At 44.7% G+C, this 17,640-nt stretch overlaps 1 protein-coding gene across 3 annotated transcripts in view; it reads right to left on the reverse strand.

The window, feature by feature from the left end:
• Positions 1–17,640, reverse strand: part of ASB18 (ankyrin repeat and SOCS box containing 18) — a 62,667-nt gene that overhangs the window by 23,940 nt on the left and 21,087 nt on the right. For all 3 annotated transcript variants that reach the window (XM_081262134.1, XM_081262133.1, XM_081262132.1), the window contains one exon: positions 16,827–17,094. In XM_081262134.1, coding sequence (XP_081118260.1) covers positions 16,827–17,094 — 268 coding nt within the window. The remainder of the gene's footprint in view (positions 1–16,826; positions 17,095–17,640) is intronic.

Genomic DNA, 17,640 nt, shown 5'->3' on the forward strand with positions numbered 1-17,640 from the left:
TCCATGCCATCTCCACAGCCTCTTGTAAGAAGGCGCTTGGACCGACACACTCACCCCCTCCATTCCTCATCCCTGTCAGGGATAATGACTGCGCTGACAGCTGTTACAGGGCCCAAGGTTGACAGCACAAAGAAAGAGTAGCTTGACCCAAAGGCAGGAGTGAATGGAGAAGGGCCATCAAGGGCTGTTGAATCCATGTCACTTTAATTCATGCCAAGAAGGAAGTGAGCTGGGAGTCCACTCTCTCCCAACTCAGCTCCTGTCCACCAGGCAGCAGCCTGCCAAGCCACAGCTTTTCCTGGTCACCTCCTCTGGCGGAAGGTCCTGCCCAGCCTGGGCTTTCTTGTCCTTGGCCTCTTCCTCTGCCCCCTGCTCTGTCAGCCAGGCCCCCCGCCCATCTGCCTTAGGATTTCCTTCTCCCACCTTTTCTCTGTCCCATCTTCTCTGTCTCCTAATCACTTCACACAGTCCCCCAAATGGTACTCCCCTGCCTCCTAGTTATAAGCTGGAAAGGCTTTGGGTTCCCCAATACTTAGTCTTTTTTTTTTTTTTAAACAAATGTGACCTTTAGTCCTTGTAACTCTTCAGGATTCTGGTGGAATATACAGGTAGGGAAATCAAGGCTTAAAAAAAGACCAGTGGCTTGCATGAGACCTTGCAGCCAGGACATAGCCCAGGTGGCCTGCTGGTCTGGCTCCAAATTCTCAGTTACATGGTCCACCTCACTGCTGGCCCCAGTACAGTCACAACCGTCTGGCTGTGTTTGGTCAGTTTCCGTGAGCATACATGATGGTGGTCGCCTAAGCTTTTATAATGGAGCTGAAAAATTCCTAACTCCTAGGATTTTTGCTAGACCCTTTCTAGGTTTAGATGTTTGTACACACAGACATTATTGCCCTCAGTATCCAGTAGGTTGACATGTTCTCCTGATTCGTAGCCTGGGAGCAATAGGCTCCAGCATCCAGGTGTGCAGGGGCCATGCTGTCTAGGCTTGTGTGGTTGTGATGTTACAGTGTGAAGCTGCCTAGGGATGGAGGGTCTAGTGACGAGTTTGTCAGGAGGATGGGGCCAGTAAGCAAAGCGTGCCTGTGTTATTGGTCTAGAACCTTCCACAAGCCAGGAACCACACCAAGTATTGCCCTCAAGTTATCTCTAAGCTCCTCCCTCCTTCACTCATTCAACAGGAGAGGACCCTCCCACGCTCCTCTCCTCTCAAGGCAGGGAGTGCTTCTTCCTTAGCACTCCATGGGAATTCCCGGGAGGCCCACTGACAGCCCCTGCAGTGGGCTCGGGCAGGAAGTAGCCTGTCCCATGGGCCTCAACCTCCTCTCACCCAGAATTCCCAGCAACGCTGCTGCACAAAGGTCTCACTCTCCCTACTGCTGGGTGTGACTCAGTTTCAGAGGTCTGAGCAGGGGGCTGGAGGTGGAGACCAGGGCATCACGGTGGCCTCACAGCACATGGTGAGCTCCAGTCCCCCTGGGCAAGGGAGGGATTCCACACCCACAAAAAGATGATGCCAAAGGAACAAAGCAACAAGCACCACAAAGAACTCTACCAATATGGCTGCATTCCAGATGAACACATCGCTTAATTTTTTTTTTTTTTTTGCAGGGGACAAAAGACGCTGCTCATAAGCTCTTGTTAGAAATATTAAGGAGGCGAAACTGCTGTCTCCTGGGTAACGGTTTCTCTCTCCGTATTCCCTGGAGCCCTTGGACAATCCTGGCATGCCCTTTACTTCACATGATTGCTGCCAGAATCCCTTCTGACAGACAGAAGGGGCTCAGCGCTCAGCAGTGTGTCTGCAGGGTGATGGGCATGAGGAGCTAGTCTCCTTGGATCCCGGCTGCTGCTCCTTTCCTTCTTGGAGTTGACGTGGCAGCAGATGGGCTGCAGACATGTCCCAGGGGAAGGGTGCCTGGAGCCGCAGGCTGGGTCCCTGGGTGGGGGCAGAGGACAATATGGATGCTGCATGAAAGTGGGTGGGGACTTGGGGAAATGCAGTATCATTGTCTAAGGGCGCCGTTGGAGAAGGTTCCCTCCTGTGGACTGATTCCCCCTCTGGCTCTGCATGAAGCATGGGGAAGCCACAAGCCTGAGACTTTGATGGAGGAGCAGTTCCACTTTATTTCCTTGTACCTTCTGCTGAGGCTGTCCTTTGGGGGACCTGCCATCCACCCCGTTGCTGTCTGTGTTTTCTTCTGGCTTGCTTTCTCCTGGGATGCTAAGTTATGAGACTATCAGGCATACGCATGACAGTGGAAATGGCTGATGTGAACGGACAGATCCTCAGGGTGGTGGGGGCTCAGGAGAAAACCTTATTGGTCATTTCTATCATCACAGTTTCCCTTGGAGCAATGACTGCCATTTGATGTTTTTCTGAAGCATTGCATGGCTGCAGTAGGGGATATTTTGGGCAAACTGTCCTCAGATCACAAATGGAGCCCTGCATCTTGGAGAATGGAGACATGATTTAGGGAACAAGATTTCAGAAATCAGCTCCACTGCCTCCCCTCATGTCCATCAAGCAGCTTCACCAGTGTCCTTCCTGGACACAAGAATAGACAGTGCTTCTCCCCCTCCTCTCTTGTCCTGGTCCCAACATACTGGATGGAGGAGACCCAGAAGCACCAGAGTGAGAGGAGGAGAAAAAGGAGGGGTGGGAGTGGGGGTTTTGTTTGATCTGGATGAGAGAAAAGGTGTATGAATCTTTAAAGTAAAATTTACATACTGAGAAATGCATAGGCTTAAGAGTATAATTGAATGAATTTTCCAAAGGAATATATCATCATAATCAAAAGCCCAGGCAAGATGTAGTACATGTCCATGTTTCCTCTTGCATTGATTGCCACTTGTTATCACCCCCAGAGGCAGCCACTTCTCCCTACAATTTCTCCCTCCATGGTGCAGTTTTATTTTTCTCTAGAAGTTTCTATTTTTCTTGCATCTGCTCTGCGCATGCAACAATTCATCTGTATTGCTCTAAGCACAGAGCAAGTCGTTCTTGTTTTTATTGCTGGATCATATTCAATCGCTTAGATATACCATGATTTTTAATCCATTCTCTTATTGATATTGATAGACATTTAGATGTTTTCCACTTTGTGACTATTATGAACAGAGCTGCTAAGAACATTTTTGTATAAATCTTTTTGTAGACATATATTCTCACTCTTAGGTAAATACCTACAAGTGGGATTGCAGGTAGTTTTGCATTTGACTTTTAACTCCCAGTGTTCCAAAGAGATCTAACCATTTTACACACCCAGCAACGAAGTGTGGGAGTTCTAGTGGCTCCACACTCTTGTCGACATTTGGTGGTGTCAGATGTTTATTTGTTTTGAGTGACTGTATCATTACAGTGACATGGTGAATATCTTTGTGGTTTTAATTTGCATTTTTCTGATGACTGAAGGTGGTGAATGCCTTTTGATGTGCTCATTGGCATCTGTCTTTCATGCAGAGTCTGATTAAGGCTTATGCCCAGAGGGAAGCAAAAGATGAGTAAATCTACCCAGAATGCCACCAAAGGCTGGGAAGTTTTGAAAGCCTATAATAGAACATGTTTGAAAGTTAATGGTTACAGATGAGTGGAACTACTTCCAGATGATAGGCAGTTTATATATACATATAAATCAGTCAATAAGGGAGAGGCAATCTTTTAGCATCCTTTGCACAATGCTTGGTTTGGGGCCCCGGCTCTGACACTGTCCCTGCCAAAGCACTGGCCCTCTCTGAGCCTCAGTTTTCTCATCTCGTGATGGGGGATGACCAAGTCCTGCAGACCTAAGATGATCGTAGGAAAAAGACACCTGCTAACACTCAGGAGTGCATTCAACTACAGACAGTAAGTCCTCCAGTGGGGGTTCCTCCTCTTCCTTCAATCTTCCTTAAGATGTGTTGAACTCCTGGCATATAAATTGTTTTTCGTTTAGTTGATCAAACACAACCAGTCCAAAAAAGCAAAGCTGTGTGCTTTTCATTAATGAGTCCCATGAAGGAAGCAAGTTGTCCTGGCTTTCATTTAAATCAAGACAGCCATAGACAAGAAAAAGACCATGTCTTCCTTCTTCCTACTGGAAGGGTGAATCGAGCACTCATCTGAGCTGTGGAAAGAGCGGGTGTTTTCTGGGTGACATATCCAAGCCTGTGAGCCTTGCTTCTCATGCAGTAAAACCCTGTTAACAGCTGGAGGCTGCTGGGTAGGGGAAGGAGCGCAAGCTTCTTGCTCAGATACTGACCCGACAGTGGCTGCGTTTTCTGTTGTGATCATTGGTGTGCAGTCGGTCCTCCACATCCATGGGTTCTGCATCTGCACTGTCAGCCAACCAGGGATTGAAGCTGTTAAACCAATTGCATCTGTCCTGCCTGAACACAGAATTTTATTGCTTGTCATTATTCCCTAAAAAGCACAGACCATATCTTTGACATTGTGCTAGGTATTGTAGGTCATCTAGACATGATCTACAGTCCATGGGAGAATGTGTGTCAAAAGCTGTGCCACTTTATAGAAGGGACTTGAGCATTGTGGATCTTGGTGTCCTCAGGGGTCCTGGAACCACAGCCCTGCAGATCATTAGTGCTTTGTTTATGTCTCCCCGGATTTCAATCGGCTGGGTCAGAACTAGAAAAGAATCGTGCAATGGTTTTCTTCCATGATGTCTGTTCCCACTTGAGATAATTAGCTGCTTCCCCTCATCTCACTCTGGCTTATGAATTGTTCTTCATTTAGTTGATCTGACACAACCAGCCCCCAAAAGCAAAGCTGTGTGCTTTTCATGAATAAGTCCCATGAAGGAAGTGAGTTGTTCCGGCTTTCATTTAAATCAAGACAGCTATAGACAAGAAAAAGAATCTGGACTCAACAAATTCTTTTCTCATTTTAATTATCTCAGAGTAAGAATGGAAGGGTCGAGGGGAGGAATCTGGTAATAAATAGGGCGAGGCTGGCGGGCTGGCCGCCAGTGTGCACAGGTAACTTTACTGGAACTTTTCTTTTTGGGAAAACCTCTTCAAAAGCTTCCAGATGAAAGGACTGATATCCCTTTCTGTGTGTTGGATTCTGAATTCTGAAGCTTGCTGGTTGGAAGGAAGCACACATAATTTTTTTTTTTTTAAATCCCAGGAACTCAGAGACTCAAAGGTTTTAAAGTCCTATGCCCACGGAGAATTGCCGACTAAAAGGGGCAGAGCAGAGCTGGGTCCCTAGGTGTGGGGACCATTGTCATAAGAGTAAGAAAATGAAATGGCTCTGTATGTAGGTCAACGACCCCCTCTCTACTGGGAGGTAAAAAAAATTAAGGATGACCTAAAATCTACTATGTATAAAAAGATTCCAGAGAAAGTAGCTCTTTCTTGTCAAAGTGATAATGTTTATACTCCCCAAAGCCAGACCTCCTCAGAGTCTAACTTTAGGGGGACTCTTTAAAGCTGAAAAGCCTGGTCGGACCCTCAAGTCCTTTCTGACATCTATTAACTTTTCATCCTTCAAGGTAGTTGGTTGCATTATTGTAGAGGTGTTCAATGGGACCTGCCAGCGTTTTCCGTTGTGATCATTGGTGTGGAGGGTTCTAAGTCAGCTGCTTCTTAGCGCTGGTGAACTTCTGGCTTCTCCATCACTTAACTTTTCCCCAATAGTGAAGATTTGAATGAGTCAAGACTCCCAAATTAAACCGTCAAAAGGAAAGATTCACAGAGAGAGATTTAGATGAGAAAACGGGACAGAAAAGAAGAGGAGGAACAAGAGGAAGACAGAAGGAGATTAAAAAAACAACACTCTAACACAAAGACGTTTCAAAGGCCTTATTAAACAATGTCCTAGGCCTGTATGATCTTTTTTTTTTTTTTTGAAAAGCCAACCGAAGCCAGGAAATTAGTTTTTATTGCCCAGTTATGGGATGAGTAGCTCCCATGGTCTGCACCTGGTCACAGCTCTTCCTGATTTCCACGTGTCAGACTCTTGGTTTCTCCTGAGGGCTGCTGTCAGGATTCACAGTGTTTTGTGCTCTGCATAGCTACTGCCTTCTCATTTCTTAGCAAAAAGCAACATTTTTTTTTCTAATAAAAATAAAATAGAACCCCTTCTTATTTAAGAATTGTTTCAGATTTACAGAAGAGTTGGGATGATAGGACAGAGAGTTCCAGCACATCCTTCACCCAGCTTCCCCTGAAGTTAACTTGTTATATTAGAGGGTACATTTGTCAAAATTAAGAACTTTGGTGTAGTACAGCAAACTGAACAGCCCCCCCAGAGGGCCCCCAGGCTCCCAGGAGCAGTAAAGGGAGCAGGCAGAAGCTGGTGAACTCTCGAGTTGGAGGTGGATCTGCACTCCTAGGGAGCAGAGGCAGCTGGAATGCGAGGGCTGAGTACTGGAGAAGGGAGAGTCGGAGAGAAAGAATTTGCAGAGGGGCCCCTTGGGTACTGAGTACTGATTACTGTGTGCCTATGAGGAACAGCCTTGAAAGGGTTAGGGGAGAGTGCCTGTAGAGTGCACAGGCCTGTTTCCACAACCAGAGCATAAAACCTCACAACTAATGAGGCATGCACTGGAGCCTTAAGAAAATGCTGTCCAGGAGTGGAGAAAAAATCCACCTCTGTTACATCCTGCTCTCATCCTGCCTAGCAGAGATTAAAGGCAAGATCCAAAAGGATCAAATTATTTCCAAGTAAGTTTACCTCCCAAAGTAAAGAGTATTGGAGGATAGTAGGGGATAGGAAAGGTAGCAGAATACAACAATTACGAATAGGGCATTATGTAAAATTGTGGATGTGTAACCGACGTGATTCTGCAATCTGCATTTGGGGTAAAATTGGGGGTTCATTACCCACTTCAATCTAATGTATGAAATATGATATGTCAAGAGCTTTGTAATGTTGTGAACAACCAATAAAAAAAACAAAGTAAAGAGTATTGATAGAAACACAAAAATATCCAGTACCCAGTGAAAGAAAGAGAAACAAAATCAACCAAAGTGACCCTGAAGTGACACAGATAGGGACACTGAAGCAGAGTTACAACTGTCCTCATATGGGTGGGAGGCTAGAGGAAAGGCAGAGCGTGTGAAGTACACATGAGGGATATGGAAAAGACCCAAGACTGGACTTCTAAGGTTGAAACTACAGCGTCTAAGATGAAAAGTACATTAGATGGGGTTCCTGGTACATCAGGGGTTTTAGAAGGAAAGATAAATCAGCCACAGAGGGATAAAAAGACTGCACAAGATAACAGAGCTCCAGTAAACTGTGGAAAGACTTCAAGAGGCACGGTGTGCACACCATGATCAGTGCTCCAAGGCCCTGGTGGAGAGAAGGAGTGGGTATAAAAGAAGGGGAAGAAATAATTGCCAACAGTTTTCTGAATTTGATGAAAAGTACAAATCAACAGATGAAAGAAAATCACATCAAGACACATCCTTAGCAAATGCTTAAATCAGTGAAAAGTAGAAAATCTTACAGCCAGGGAAAGGATACATTAGGTACAAAGAAGTACAGATAAGGAGGACAGCAGATTTCTCATTGAAAAACAAAACAACCAAGTTAGAAGTCAGTGGAGTCATGTGTCTGCAGTACAGAAAGAAGAAGAGGAGGAGGAGGAGGAGGGAGAGGGAAAAGGAGGGGGAAGTCAAGAAAAACCAAACTGTCACTCCAGAATTCTCTAGCTGGCAAAAACACCTTTCAAACATTCAGGTGAAATAGTATTTTTCAAAAATACAGATCTGAAAGCATTCACCACCAGCAGACTTTCAGTGCCAGAAACACTAAGGAAAGTTCTTTAAGCAGAAAGAAAACTATTCCAGAAGAAATGCCGGATCAACAAAAAGCAATGAAGGCGCTGGAAATGCTAACTACAGGGCTAGAAATAAAAAACCTTTTTTTCTTATTATGTCAATATATTTAAAAGATAATTGACCATTTAAACAAAATAATAACAATATATTGTGGGACTTAAATGTAGAAGTGAAATGTATGATACCAATAGCACAAAGGCCAGGAAGAGACATGGAAGTATACTATCATATGACTTTTACACTACACATGAACATCACTGAGGGCAGACTGTGATAAGGAAAGATGTATACTGAAAACCCTAAAGGAATCACTATGCTAACACAACAAAATGCTATATTTAATAAGCAAAAAGGAGACAAAATGGAATTATGAAAAATACTTCTAAGTTTAGAAGGCAAAAAAAGATGATAAAGAGAGCAAAGAATAGATGAACCAAATAGGGGGAAAAAAGCAGAAGGTTTACTTTAAACCTAACAAATCAAAATTACATTAAATGTAAGTGATATAAACATGAAATTAAAAAGCAAAGACTGTCAGATTACACATAAAAAGGCAAGATCCAATGATGATCTTATCACAAGAGGCTGACTTAAAAAAGAACACACATAAGTTCAAAGTGAAAGGCTGGTATGGCTGGCAGCTTCTGGCCTAGTCTCCTAGCGATCAGGGCATGAATACCTTCCAGTGTTCGTCTCTTGAGTCTCTCTCTTTGAATGTGGGCGGGACCTTTGACTTGCTTCTAGCTGATAGAAAATGGCAAAAGTGATAGGGAGTCATTATGTGAGTAGATTACAGAAGATCATAACTCCCATCTCACTAGCAAATCTCTCTATTGTCTTCTCAGCTCACATGCTTTGATGAAGCAAGTTGCAATATTACAGAGTCCCACATGGCAAGGGGTATAATTTCCATGTTTTGTCTCTCCAAAATTTACATGGACAGCTAATCCTCAATGCAATAGTATTAAGTGGGTGGGTGGGTTCTAGGAAGTGATTAGGCCAGGAGGGTTCTGTCCTCATGGATAGAATTAACATCCTTATAAAAAGGTTTGAGGGAGCAAGTCCATTCCTTCCATCTCTGCCAGAAGGCCCCATCTTAGAAGCAGTGAGCAGTCTTCACCAGCTACTGAATCTGCTGGCACCTTGACCTTGGACTTTTCAGCCTCCAGAAATGTGAGCAATAAACTCCTATTATTTATAAGTTACTTAGTCTAAGGAATTTTGTTATAGCAGCAGGAATGGCCAGCAACAGTGTTAAGGTTTAGATACTAGGTGCCCCCAAAAGCTCATGTGTGAGACAATGCAAGAGCAGTCAGAAGTGAAATCATAGGGTTTTGAAAGCCTTAACCAATCAATTAAATCAGCGTGTTAATCCACTTGAATGGATTAAATGGGTGGTGGTCACTGTAGGCAAGGAGGGTGTGGCTGGAGGAGGTGCTTCGGTGTATATATTTTGTCTGTGGTGAGGGAAGGTCTCTCTCTGTTTTCTGGAGCATGTTCTAAGCTGCTCTCCTCCACCACACCCTTCTTCTTCCTGCCTCATCTTGTGTCCAGAGCAATGTGCTGGCTGTCTGTGGACTGAGACTTCTGAAACTGTGATACCCATATAAACTTTTCCTTCTCTAAAATCGTTCTTGTCAGGCCTTTTGGTCACAGCATAAAATAAATAATTAAATAAAAAGCTGACTAAAATGACAGAAAGGAACTGAAGACAGTTTTCAACCAATGTCAGCCAGGAGCTGAGACCCTTAGTCCAACAGTACCTGAGAAGCTGAATTCTGCCAGTAACCACAGAGGTTTGGTAGCAAATTCCCAGTTGACAATTCAGATGAGACTGTAGGCCTTGTATCACCAAGCATGCAGTCCTGTGAGACCCAGAAGCAGAAGACCTAGCAAAGCCATGGCCAAATGCCAGAAATTGTGAGGTAAGAAGTGTGTGTTGTTTTGAGTCTCTGCATTTGTGCTAATTTATGACACAGCAATAGATTTCTGATGCAGATGCAAAAAGGCATACCATGCTTCAAATAATCTAAAGAAAGCTATATTAATACAGACTATGTCTTTTAATATCAAGGTGATTTTAGGCTGAAGAATACTACTAGAGATTAAGAATACCATTTCATAATGATAAAGATGTCCCTTCTTGCTGGGCATGGTGGTGCACACCTGTAATCCCAGTGCTTGGGAGGCTGAGGCAGGAAAATCACAAGTTCAAAGCCAGCCTTAGCAATTTAGCCAGGCCCTAAGAAAGTTAGCGAGACCATGTCTCAAAATAAAACATAAAAAGGGCTGGGGATGTGGCTTTGTCGCGTCTTCCCGCCAGCAGGAATGACGACAACAAACAGGATTCTTCTCTAGCACGCTTTATTGGGAGCTTCCATTAGGTTCGTTGAGAGAAAGGACCCTGAGCCCGAAAAGACCACCCCTAATATACTAGAGCCGCGGCCTAAGTCTCATGTGATTGGACAAAAGCGCATAGCAACACAGCAGCAGCCAATAAGGCAAGGAATTCAGCACTGGCGCCCAGAGCCAGGAAGTACAGGTCAACTGGTTCTTACCAGTTTTTACTGGTTCTTAGAACACTCAGCACATTATCATATCGGCTCACTCCGGAACTGGCCGACCACAAAGCACTGAGTTATTGTCCAAGAACTAAGCCAACACCCACACAAGGCAGCGCAGCAAAATGGCTCACCACATGGCTTAATGACTAAGCTCCCCTGGGTTAAATGCCTAGTATCAGAAGAAAAAAGTGTTAATTCTTCAAGAGGACATAGCAATGCTAACCACTTGTGTACCTGATAATAGTACTTCAAAATACTTGAAGCAAAAACTGATAGAACGATGAGGAAAAAGAGATCAATCAACAATTATAGTCACAGAGTTTAACACTGTTTTTTAAAATAACTTGTAAAACAAGTATGAAGAATGTCATGAAGAGTCAGTCAGGTTCTGTACTGCTGTGACCAAAATACGTGACAAGAACAACTCAGAGGAGGAAAGGCTCATTTTGGCTCATGGTTTCAGAGGTTTCAGTTCATAGATGGCTGACTCTCTTGCTCTGGGCCCAAGTGAGGGAAGCTATACCCTTGATGGCAGCCAGGAAGCAGTCCACCCAACAACTGCAGAGGCACACACATTATGTTGTAGTGTACATGGAACATTTACCATGACACAACCTGCTCTAGAATGTAGATAAGTCTCAGTCAATTCATAAGGAGTAAAGTCATACAAAGTAAGTTCTGTGAACACAATGATTAGATTAGAAATAGAAAGATATCTGGAAAGATATATGAAAAATTCCCAAGTATTTGGAAACTAAAAGCACACTTTAACCCAGGATTCAAATTAAAAAGAAAATCAAAAGGAAATTTAGAAAGTCTTTTGAACTGACTAAAACTAAAAGCACAACATAGGAACATCTGTGAGCTTCAGAAAATAGTATGGAAGGATCATATGTACAACTAAAATCCTACATCCCAAAATAAGAAAATTCTCAAATCAATGACATTTGCATCTTCCTTAAGAAATTAGAAAAAGATGAGCAAATGAAGGCCAATATGTATGTATGTGTATATATATATATATATATATATATATATATATATATATATATATGTGTGTGAAAGTAAAAGAGATCTAGTGGAAATCAATGAAACAAAACTGAGAAAACTAATAGAGAAAATCAATGAAACCAAAGGCAAGACTGTGTGTGGGGGATGGGAATTCCAATTGCATGAGATAGAGAGGTGATATTGCTATAGATTCTGCAGCTATTAAAAGAATAACAAGGATCAACTTTATGCCAATAAATTCAAAACTTAGTTGAAAGAGATAAATCTCTTATAAGAGACAGACTGAAAGCTCTCTGAAAAAGAAAGGAAGAAACTGTGTAGTTCTCCACCTAGCAAAGGACTTGAATCCATAGTTAGAAACTTGTCACAAAAAAAAAATGCCTACCCAGATGGCTTCACGAAGAACTGTACCAAACATTAAGGGACAACTGCAGGTCTTCCAGAAAATAGGAGGGAACACTTCTGAGGCCAGCATTACTCTGACACCAAAACCAGACAGGCATTACAAGAAAACCATAGACCAATATCTTTCATGAAAATATATACACATGTGAAAAATTATAACAAATCAAATCCAACATCATGTACATATGTGTATTTACATATATATGAAGCTAATACTTTGTGACCAAGTATGGTTTATTCCAGGAATGCAAGGTTGGTTTGACATTTGAAAATCAAATCAATGTAAATCATTATAATTAACAGATGAAAAATTATATCACATCATCTCTGTATATGTAAGAAAATCATTTAATAAAACTTGATATCCACTCATAATACAAACCTTCAGCAAAGAAGAAATAAAGAGGAGTGTTCTATCTTTGAAAAGGAGAATGTATAAAGTCTTTACATCTAATATCATACACAATGGAGGAGACATTCAATGCTTTCCTCTAAGGTCAGAACAAGGAGAACTGTCTGCCCTAGCCACCTCTACTCAACATGCCACTGGAGGAAAATAGGAAAGGACATCTGTATGGCAAAAGAAGTAAAAGTGTTTATTTGAAGATGATATATTTCCTACATAAAAATTTATTTCCTATGTAAAAATCCCACAGAGTTTATAAAAAGTTACCAGAACAATGAGTGAGTTTAGTTAGTTTGCAGGATAAAAGGTTAAGACACAAATAGGTTATTTTGGTTTCATATAATAGCTACACATAGTCCAAAGCTGGAATAAAAATATTATGAACAATATTATGATTCCAATATAAGATGACTAGGGAACAATCTTACAAAGTATTTGCAAGTCTTGGGCACTGAAAACTGAAACACAGCTGAGAGAAACTATAGGACCTAAACATATGGAGGGATGCATCAGACCCATGGGTTACCAGTCTCAATATTTTTATGATGTCAGTACTCCCCAGATTGATTTAATTCATAGCTATCCCAGTGAAAACCCAGTTAGCTATTTTGAAGAAAATGACCAACTGTATTTAATATTTAATATTCATATGAGCATGCAAATGAGCTAGATTAGCCAAACTACTGAAAAGGAAGAATGGCCCTGAGAATTACACTCTTGACTTCAAGGTTTATTAAGAAGCTTCAGTATTCAAGACAATGTGGGATTGGTGTCAAAATTCCCAGATGGATCAGTGAACTACAGGAGAGATGGGGGGTGACTCTTCCATTGTCCTCTGACCCCCCTGTCGTCCCTGGAAGGCTGTCGTGAGACAGATTCCTATTGTCTCTTGGGTTCTGATGAGCTGTGGGCCTTCCTGCCTCACCCCTTCAGAACAGAGCTGCGGACCCTAAACTGCAAAGCCCAGCTCTAGACTTGGATCTCAGCCCTGGGGCAGCCTTCCACCCACATTGCCACCATCCAGCCCCCTTTGCTTGGATGTCATCATTTCTGGTGTGTGGGACGGAGTAAGGACCATGAGGAGCTGGCACCTCTAGCTAGTCTTTCACTGTTCACACAAAAAGCAATTCCTGGCGTCTTGTGTATAATTGAGAAGACCGTTCAGAATGAAACCCACACGTATGGAGTCAATTGGTTTTTGACAAAAGTACAAAGGGAACAGAGTGAAGAAAGTAAAGGGTTTTTGACAAATTGTCAAACTCTGTACACCCCGCTGGATATGCAGTTTTGGACCAGCTGGACACCCATAGGCAAAAACAAGCCAAACACACGCTTCACCCCATACCTCACTCTATAAGATCCAGAAATTAACTCCCAATGGAGCACAGCCATTGTTCTGGAGCAGCCCAGTTCTGCTGTGTGAGGACCAGCCCCAAGATGTTGTCACATGTGGAGAGTGGTGACAGTGACTGGGAGACCAGTGTCTGAGATTGGGGTCCCTGATGACTTCATGGCTGTGGTATGCCACCAAGTATACTTGGTGACTGGGAAAGTTTCTGTGCAAAGGCATAGGATGCCTGGTTGCTATGGAGATGTCCTCCATGCTAGAGTCTTTTTTTTTTTTTTATTGGATGTTCACAACATTACAAAGCTCTTGACAAATCATATTTCACACATTAGAATCAAGTGGGTTATGAACTCCCATTTTTACCCCAAATACAGATTGCAGAATCACATCGGTTACACATCACATTTTTACATACTGCCATATTAGTGACTGTCGTATTCTGCTACCTTTCCTATCCCCTACCATCCCCCCTCCCCCATGCTAGAGTCTTATCAGTCTCGACCTTATTCTCAGGCAGGGCAGCTCCTGGGAATGAGAGAACTTCCTTGCTGAGATAACCACAGCATTTGACCAGCTTTGCTGCTCCTGAATCTGCCTGAGAATTAGCAACTTTAAACAATGGACTTTCTTGAGCTACCAAGGCTCCTAACATTGCACATTGCAACTGTAGCATATAACTGAGGAAGTAGCTGCATAATATTGCTAACTCTGTAACTTTCATGAATACAAAGAAAAACCACTTGGATAGTCTTTAGTCTGATTTAGAGACATATAAAGATTGCTGGTGTAATTCTTTAGATCTGCTTCTCCATCAGAGAGCAGCACTCCACCCGACCCCAGTGTTTTATCTTCAAGGTCTGCGTGTGTTGACTATTTATTTCTTCCAATCTCCCATCACTCTTTGGGGCAAGCTGCTAGTTTGGCCGCACTGGTCACGGCAGTCGAGGCTGAAGGGAAAAGGCAGGTAGATCCAGGATTGCACAGAATGCAGTTTATTGGGGGACTGACTTAACACTTGGATTCCTGCAATATGGGTCACCAAAGGGGCATATTTATGGGTTAGGACAAAAGTGACTTTATCCTTGATCCTGTTTTATCTTAGGCTAATATTAAAGTGCCAGGCACATCCCTGGAGCCAGGGTCTGGTTATAAAGCTCCATATACAACTCTAGTGTTTTTGTCTATTTATAGTTGAATGGGAAACTGCAGGAAAAATAGGCTACCTTGGGCCATCATGGCAGAAGTGCCTCAATATGACTGCCATGTCAAGCTGAATGCACACAGACTTAAATCTTAAAATGTAAAATTATGAAATTCATAGAAGAAAAAAGGAGAAACTCTTTGTGAGCTTCTTGGGTTATGCAAAAAGTTTTTAAATACAACCCCTAAAAGAAAAAAAAAATGATACATTGGATTCAAAATGAAGAATTTCTGTTCTTCAAAAGACACTGTTCAGAGAAGAAAATAAAAAACCAGAAACTAGGAGATGATATTTGTTCATCACATATGTAACAAGGGGACTTTTACCTAAAATATATGAAGAAATCTGAAAAATCAATTAAAAAACCCAAACAACTCAATTTTAAAAATAGGCAAGAGATTTGAACAGACACCTCACCCAGTAAGACACACGGATGGTAAAATTACTTACAATTACAAGCTGAAAGAGACTGAATATCACTAGTCACCAGGGAACACCAACCCAAACCACAAAGAGCTACTTCTACACCCCTGTTAGAGTGTCTGCAGTTAGTGGCTGACCACACTAAGAACTGGTGAGGATGGGAAGCAGACCCCGGGACATGGGCGGTGGGAGTGTAAAGGGCACTATGGAAATTAGTGTGGCAGTTCCTTAAAAAGAATCTTCTTAATCCTGTCACATGTTCCACCCATTCCAATCCTGTGTATTTATCCAAAAGAAATAAAAGTTCATGCCCACACAGAGGGTTAGTAGCCATTTTATTTGTAATAGCTGGAAACTGGAAATGATCAAATGTATTTTAGCTGTAAATGGATAAGCACAGTAGTACAGCCACACCATGGAACAGTACTCCAACATAAACCGGAAGGAGCTATAGATACACACCATGACACTGATGAGTCTCAGAATAATTATGTCGAAAGAAGGCAGACAAAAAAAGAGCATATTCCATTAATACGAAATTCTAGAAATTGATTTAAAAAATTGCTGAAAATTGCAGAAAGCAGCTCAGTGGGTGGATGGGAGAGAGAGTGTGGGGCCTAGGAGCTTTTGGTGAGGTGGATGGGTTCACCACCTGGGGGACGGCGACGGTTCGCGAATGTGTACCTGTGCCCACATTTGCCAAAGCCAGAACCCTGTTTCTTTTGCTCACTCTCCAGAGTGGTGGGGGTCTGAGTCCTGAGTCCCCACGCTGAACCGGGGGGGCTCTTCTTTGGTGGCGCCCCCTGCCTCAGTGCCAGGAGCCCAGCAGTCCTGTTGCCCGCTGCCCTTGCCCTCTGGGTGCAGGAGACCTGTGTAATGCGGGCAGTTGGTGGGGGGACAGCGGGGCGACACGACCACTCTGCCTGGATGATTTCATTTGATCCTCACACCAAGGAGGCAAGCCACACAGTCAGAACCCAAGCCGGGGACGGGAATACTGGAGTAAAAGCAAGGTCAACGCTAAACTATGCCAGAGGGACACTGAGCCAAGTCCTGTGCAGTGACACTGGGCCCCGCCGCCTCTGCCGAGACGCTGCGGTCCCCGAGTGGAGGACGCTGTCGGGGACTGCGGTGTGGGCCGCGAACCCGGCGCCGCACAGCCCGGGCGGGGGCGAGGCCCGCACGGCTCCGCTTCCCGCGGGCCTCGGAAGCCCCCGCCCGAGGAGCTAACCATTTATGTCACACTGTGACAATTATTCTGCATAAAATTATCATTAAAACCCCTAATTTTTCAGCCTCCAACCCCGCCAGCGGCCTTTTAGCATTCTCCAGCGCGCGTCTGCGGGCGCGATCAGCGCGCTCATTACCGCGGCGTGGCGCCTCCCCGCGCTCGCAATCAAGCGCTAATTAACGCGCCCGGGGGCCGGCGGCGGGGCGGGGCCTGGGGGCGGGGCCAGTGCGCGCCTGGGGCCAAGTCTGGGGTCCAGGGTCAGGGGTCCTGGATCTGGGATGTGGGACCGGAGCTGGGGAAGGGGCCCCGGCGTATTCGGGTCCGGGGACTGGCGGCCGAGGGCGCGTCCCGGCCCAGGGTCGGAGTCCGGGAGGAGTCCCGAGGCCGGGTCCTAGGTGTGGCTGGAGTCCGGGGGCCGCGGCTGTCCCCAACCCAGGAGCTCTTACCTGAGCGAGGCGGTCGTGCGGCACAGGTGCAGGGGCGCCAAGCCCTCGGCGCTGGGAAGGTCTGGGTCGGCGCCGTGCTGTAGTAGCAGCCGGGCGCAGGCCGTGTGGTCCCCGAGGCAGGCCTCATGCAGGGGCCCGCGGCCTCCAGGGCTGGCGTCGGGGTGAGCGCCGCGGGAGAGCAGGTGTCGCACGCAGGCGGTGTGGCCATGGGCTGCTGCGATGCACAGGGGCGTGGTGAGCTCCCGCTTGTACTCCAGGGTCCAGAGGCCTGGAAGGAGGGGGGTAAGGTGTGAAATGATGGGGTTGGGTGGGGAGCCTATGGGGCCGCACTACACTAAGGCGAGAGAAGCAGGAGACAATTGCTTGGCGGTAGGTACCAGGTGCACATGCAGGGGACACACCCGACAGTATAGAGGGACAGAGAGCTGTGAGACACACTGAGCAAGACAGAGGTGGAGACAGGGAAGAGAGAGAGAAGGAAAGGTTGGGAAGGGTACAGCTGAAACCGAAAGGTTGTGGGGTAGCTGGGAAGGAAGAGGCTTTCCAAATATGGGGGTGACTGAGAAAGCTGGTAAGATTCAAGTAGTCAGAAGCCCACCCCGCCGACGCAGAGGGAGAATCTAAGGGCAGAATTCACATTTTCCAGGCTCCGAATTAGGGATGACCTGAGAGAGGAGAGTGGGCAGTGGAATTTTCCAGAATTCAGCCCTATCTGGGTCAACTGCCAAACTTACCTCTTTATGATTAAGAGAAGACAAACAGACAAAACAAACTGACCCACCTCACCCAGATTGTCCAAGAAAAGCACTGGGAG

This window comes from Spermophilus citellus (genome assembly GCF_964194105.1).
Source record: "Spermophilus citellus genome assembly, chromosome: 11".
Taxonomy (NCBI): domain Eukaryota; kingdom Metazoa; phylum Chordata; class Mammalia; order Rodentia; family Sciuridae; genus Spermophilus; species Spermophilus citellus.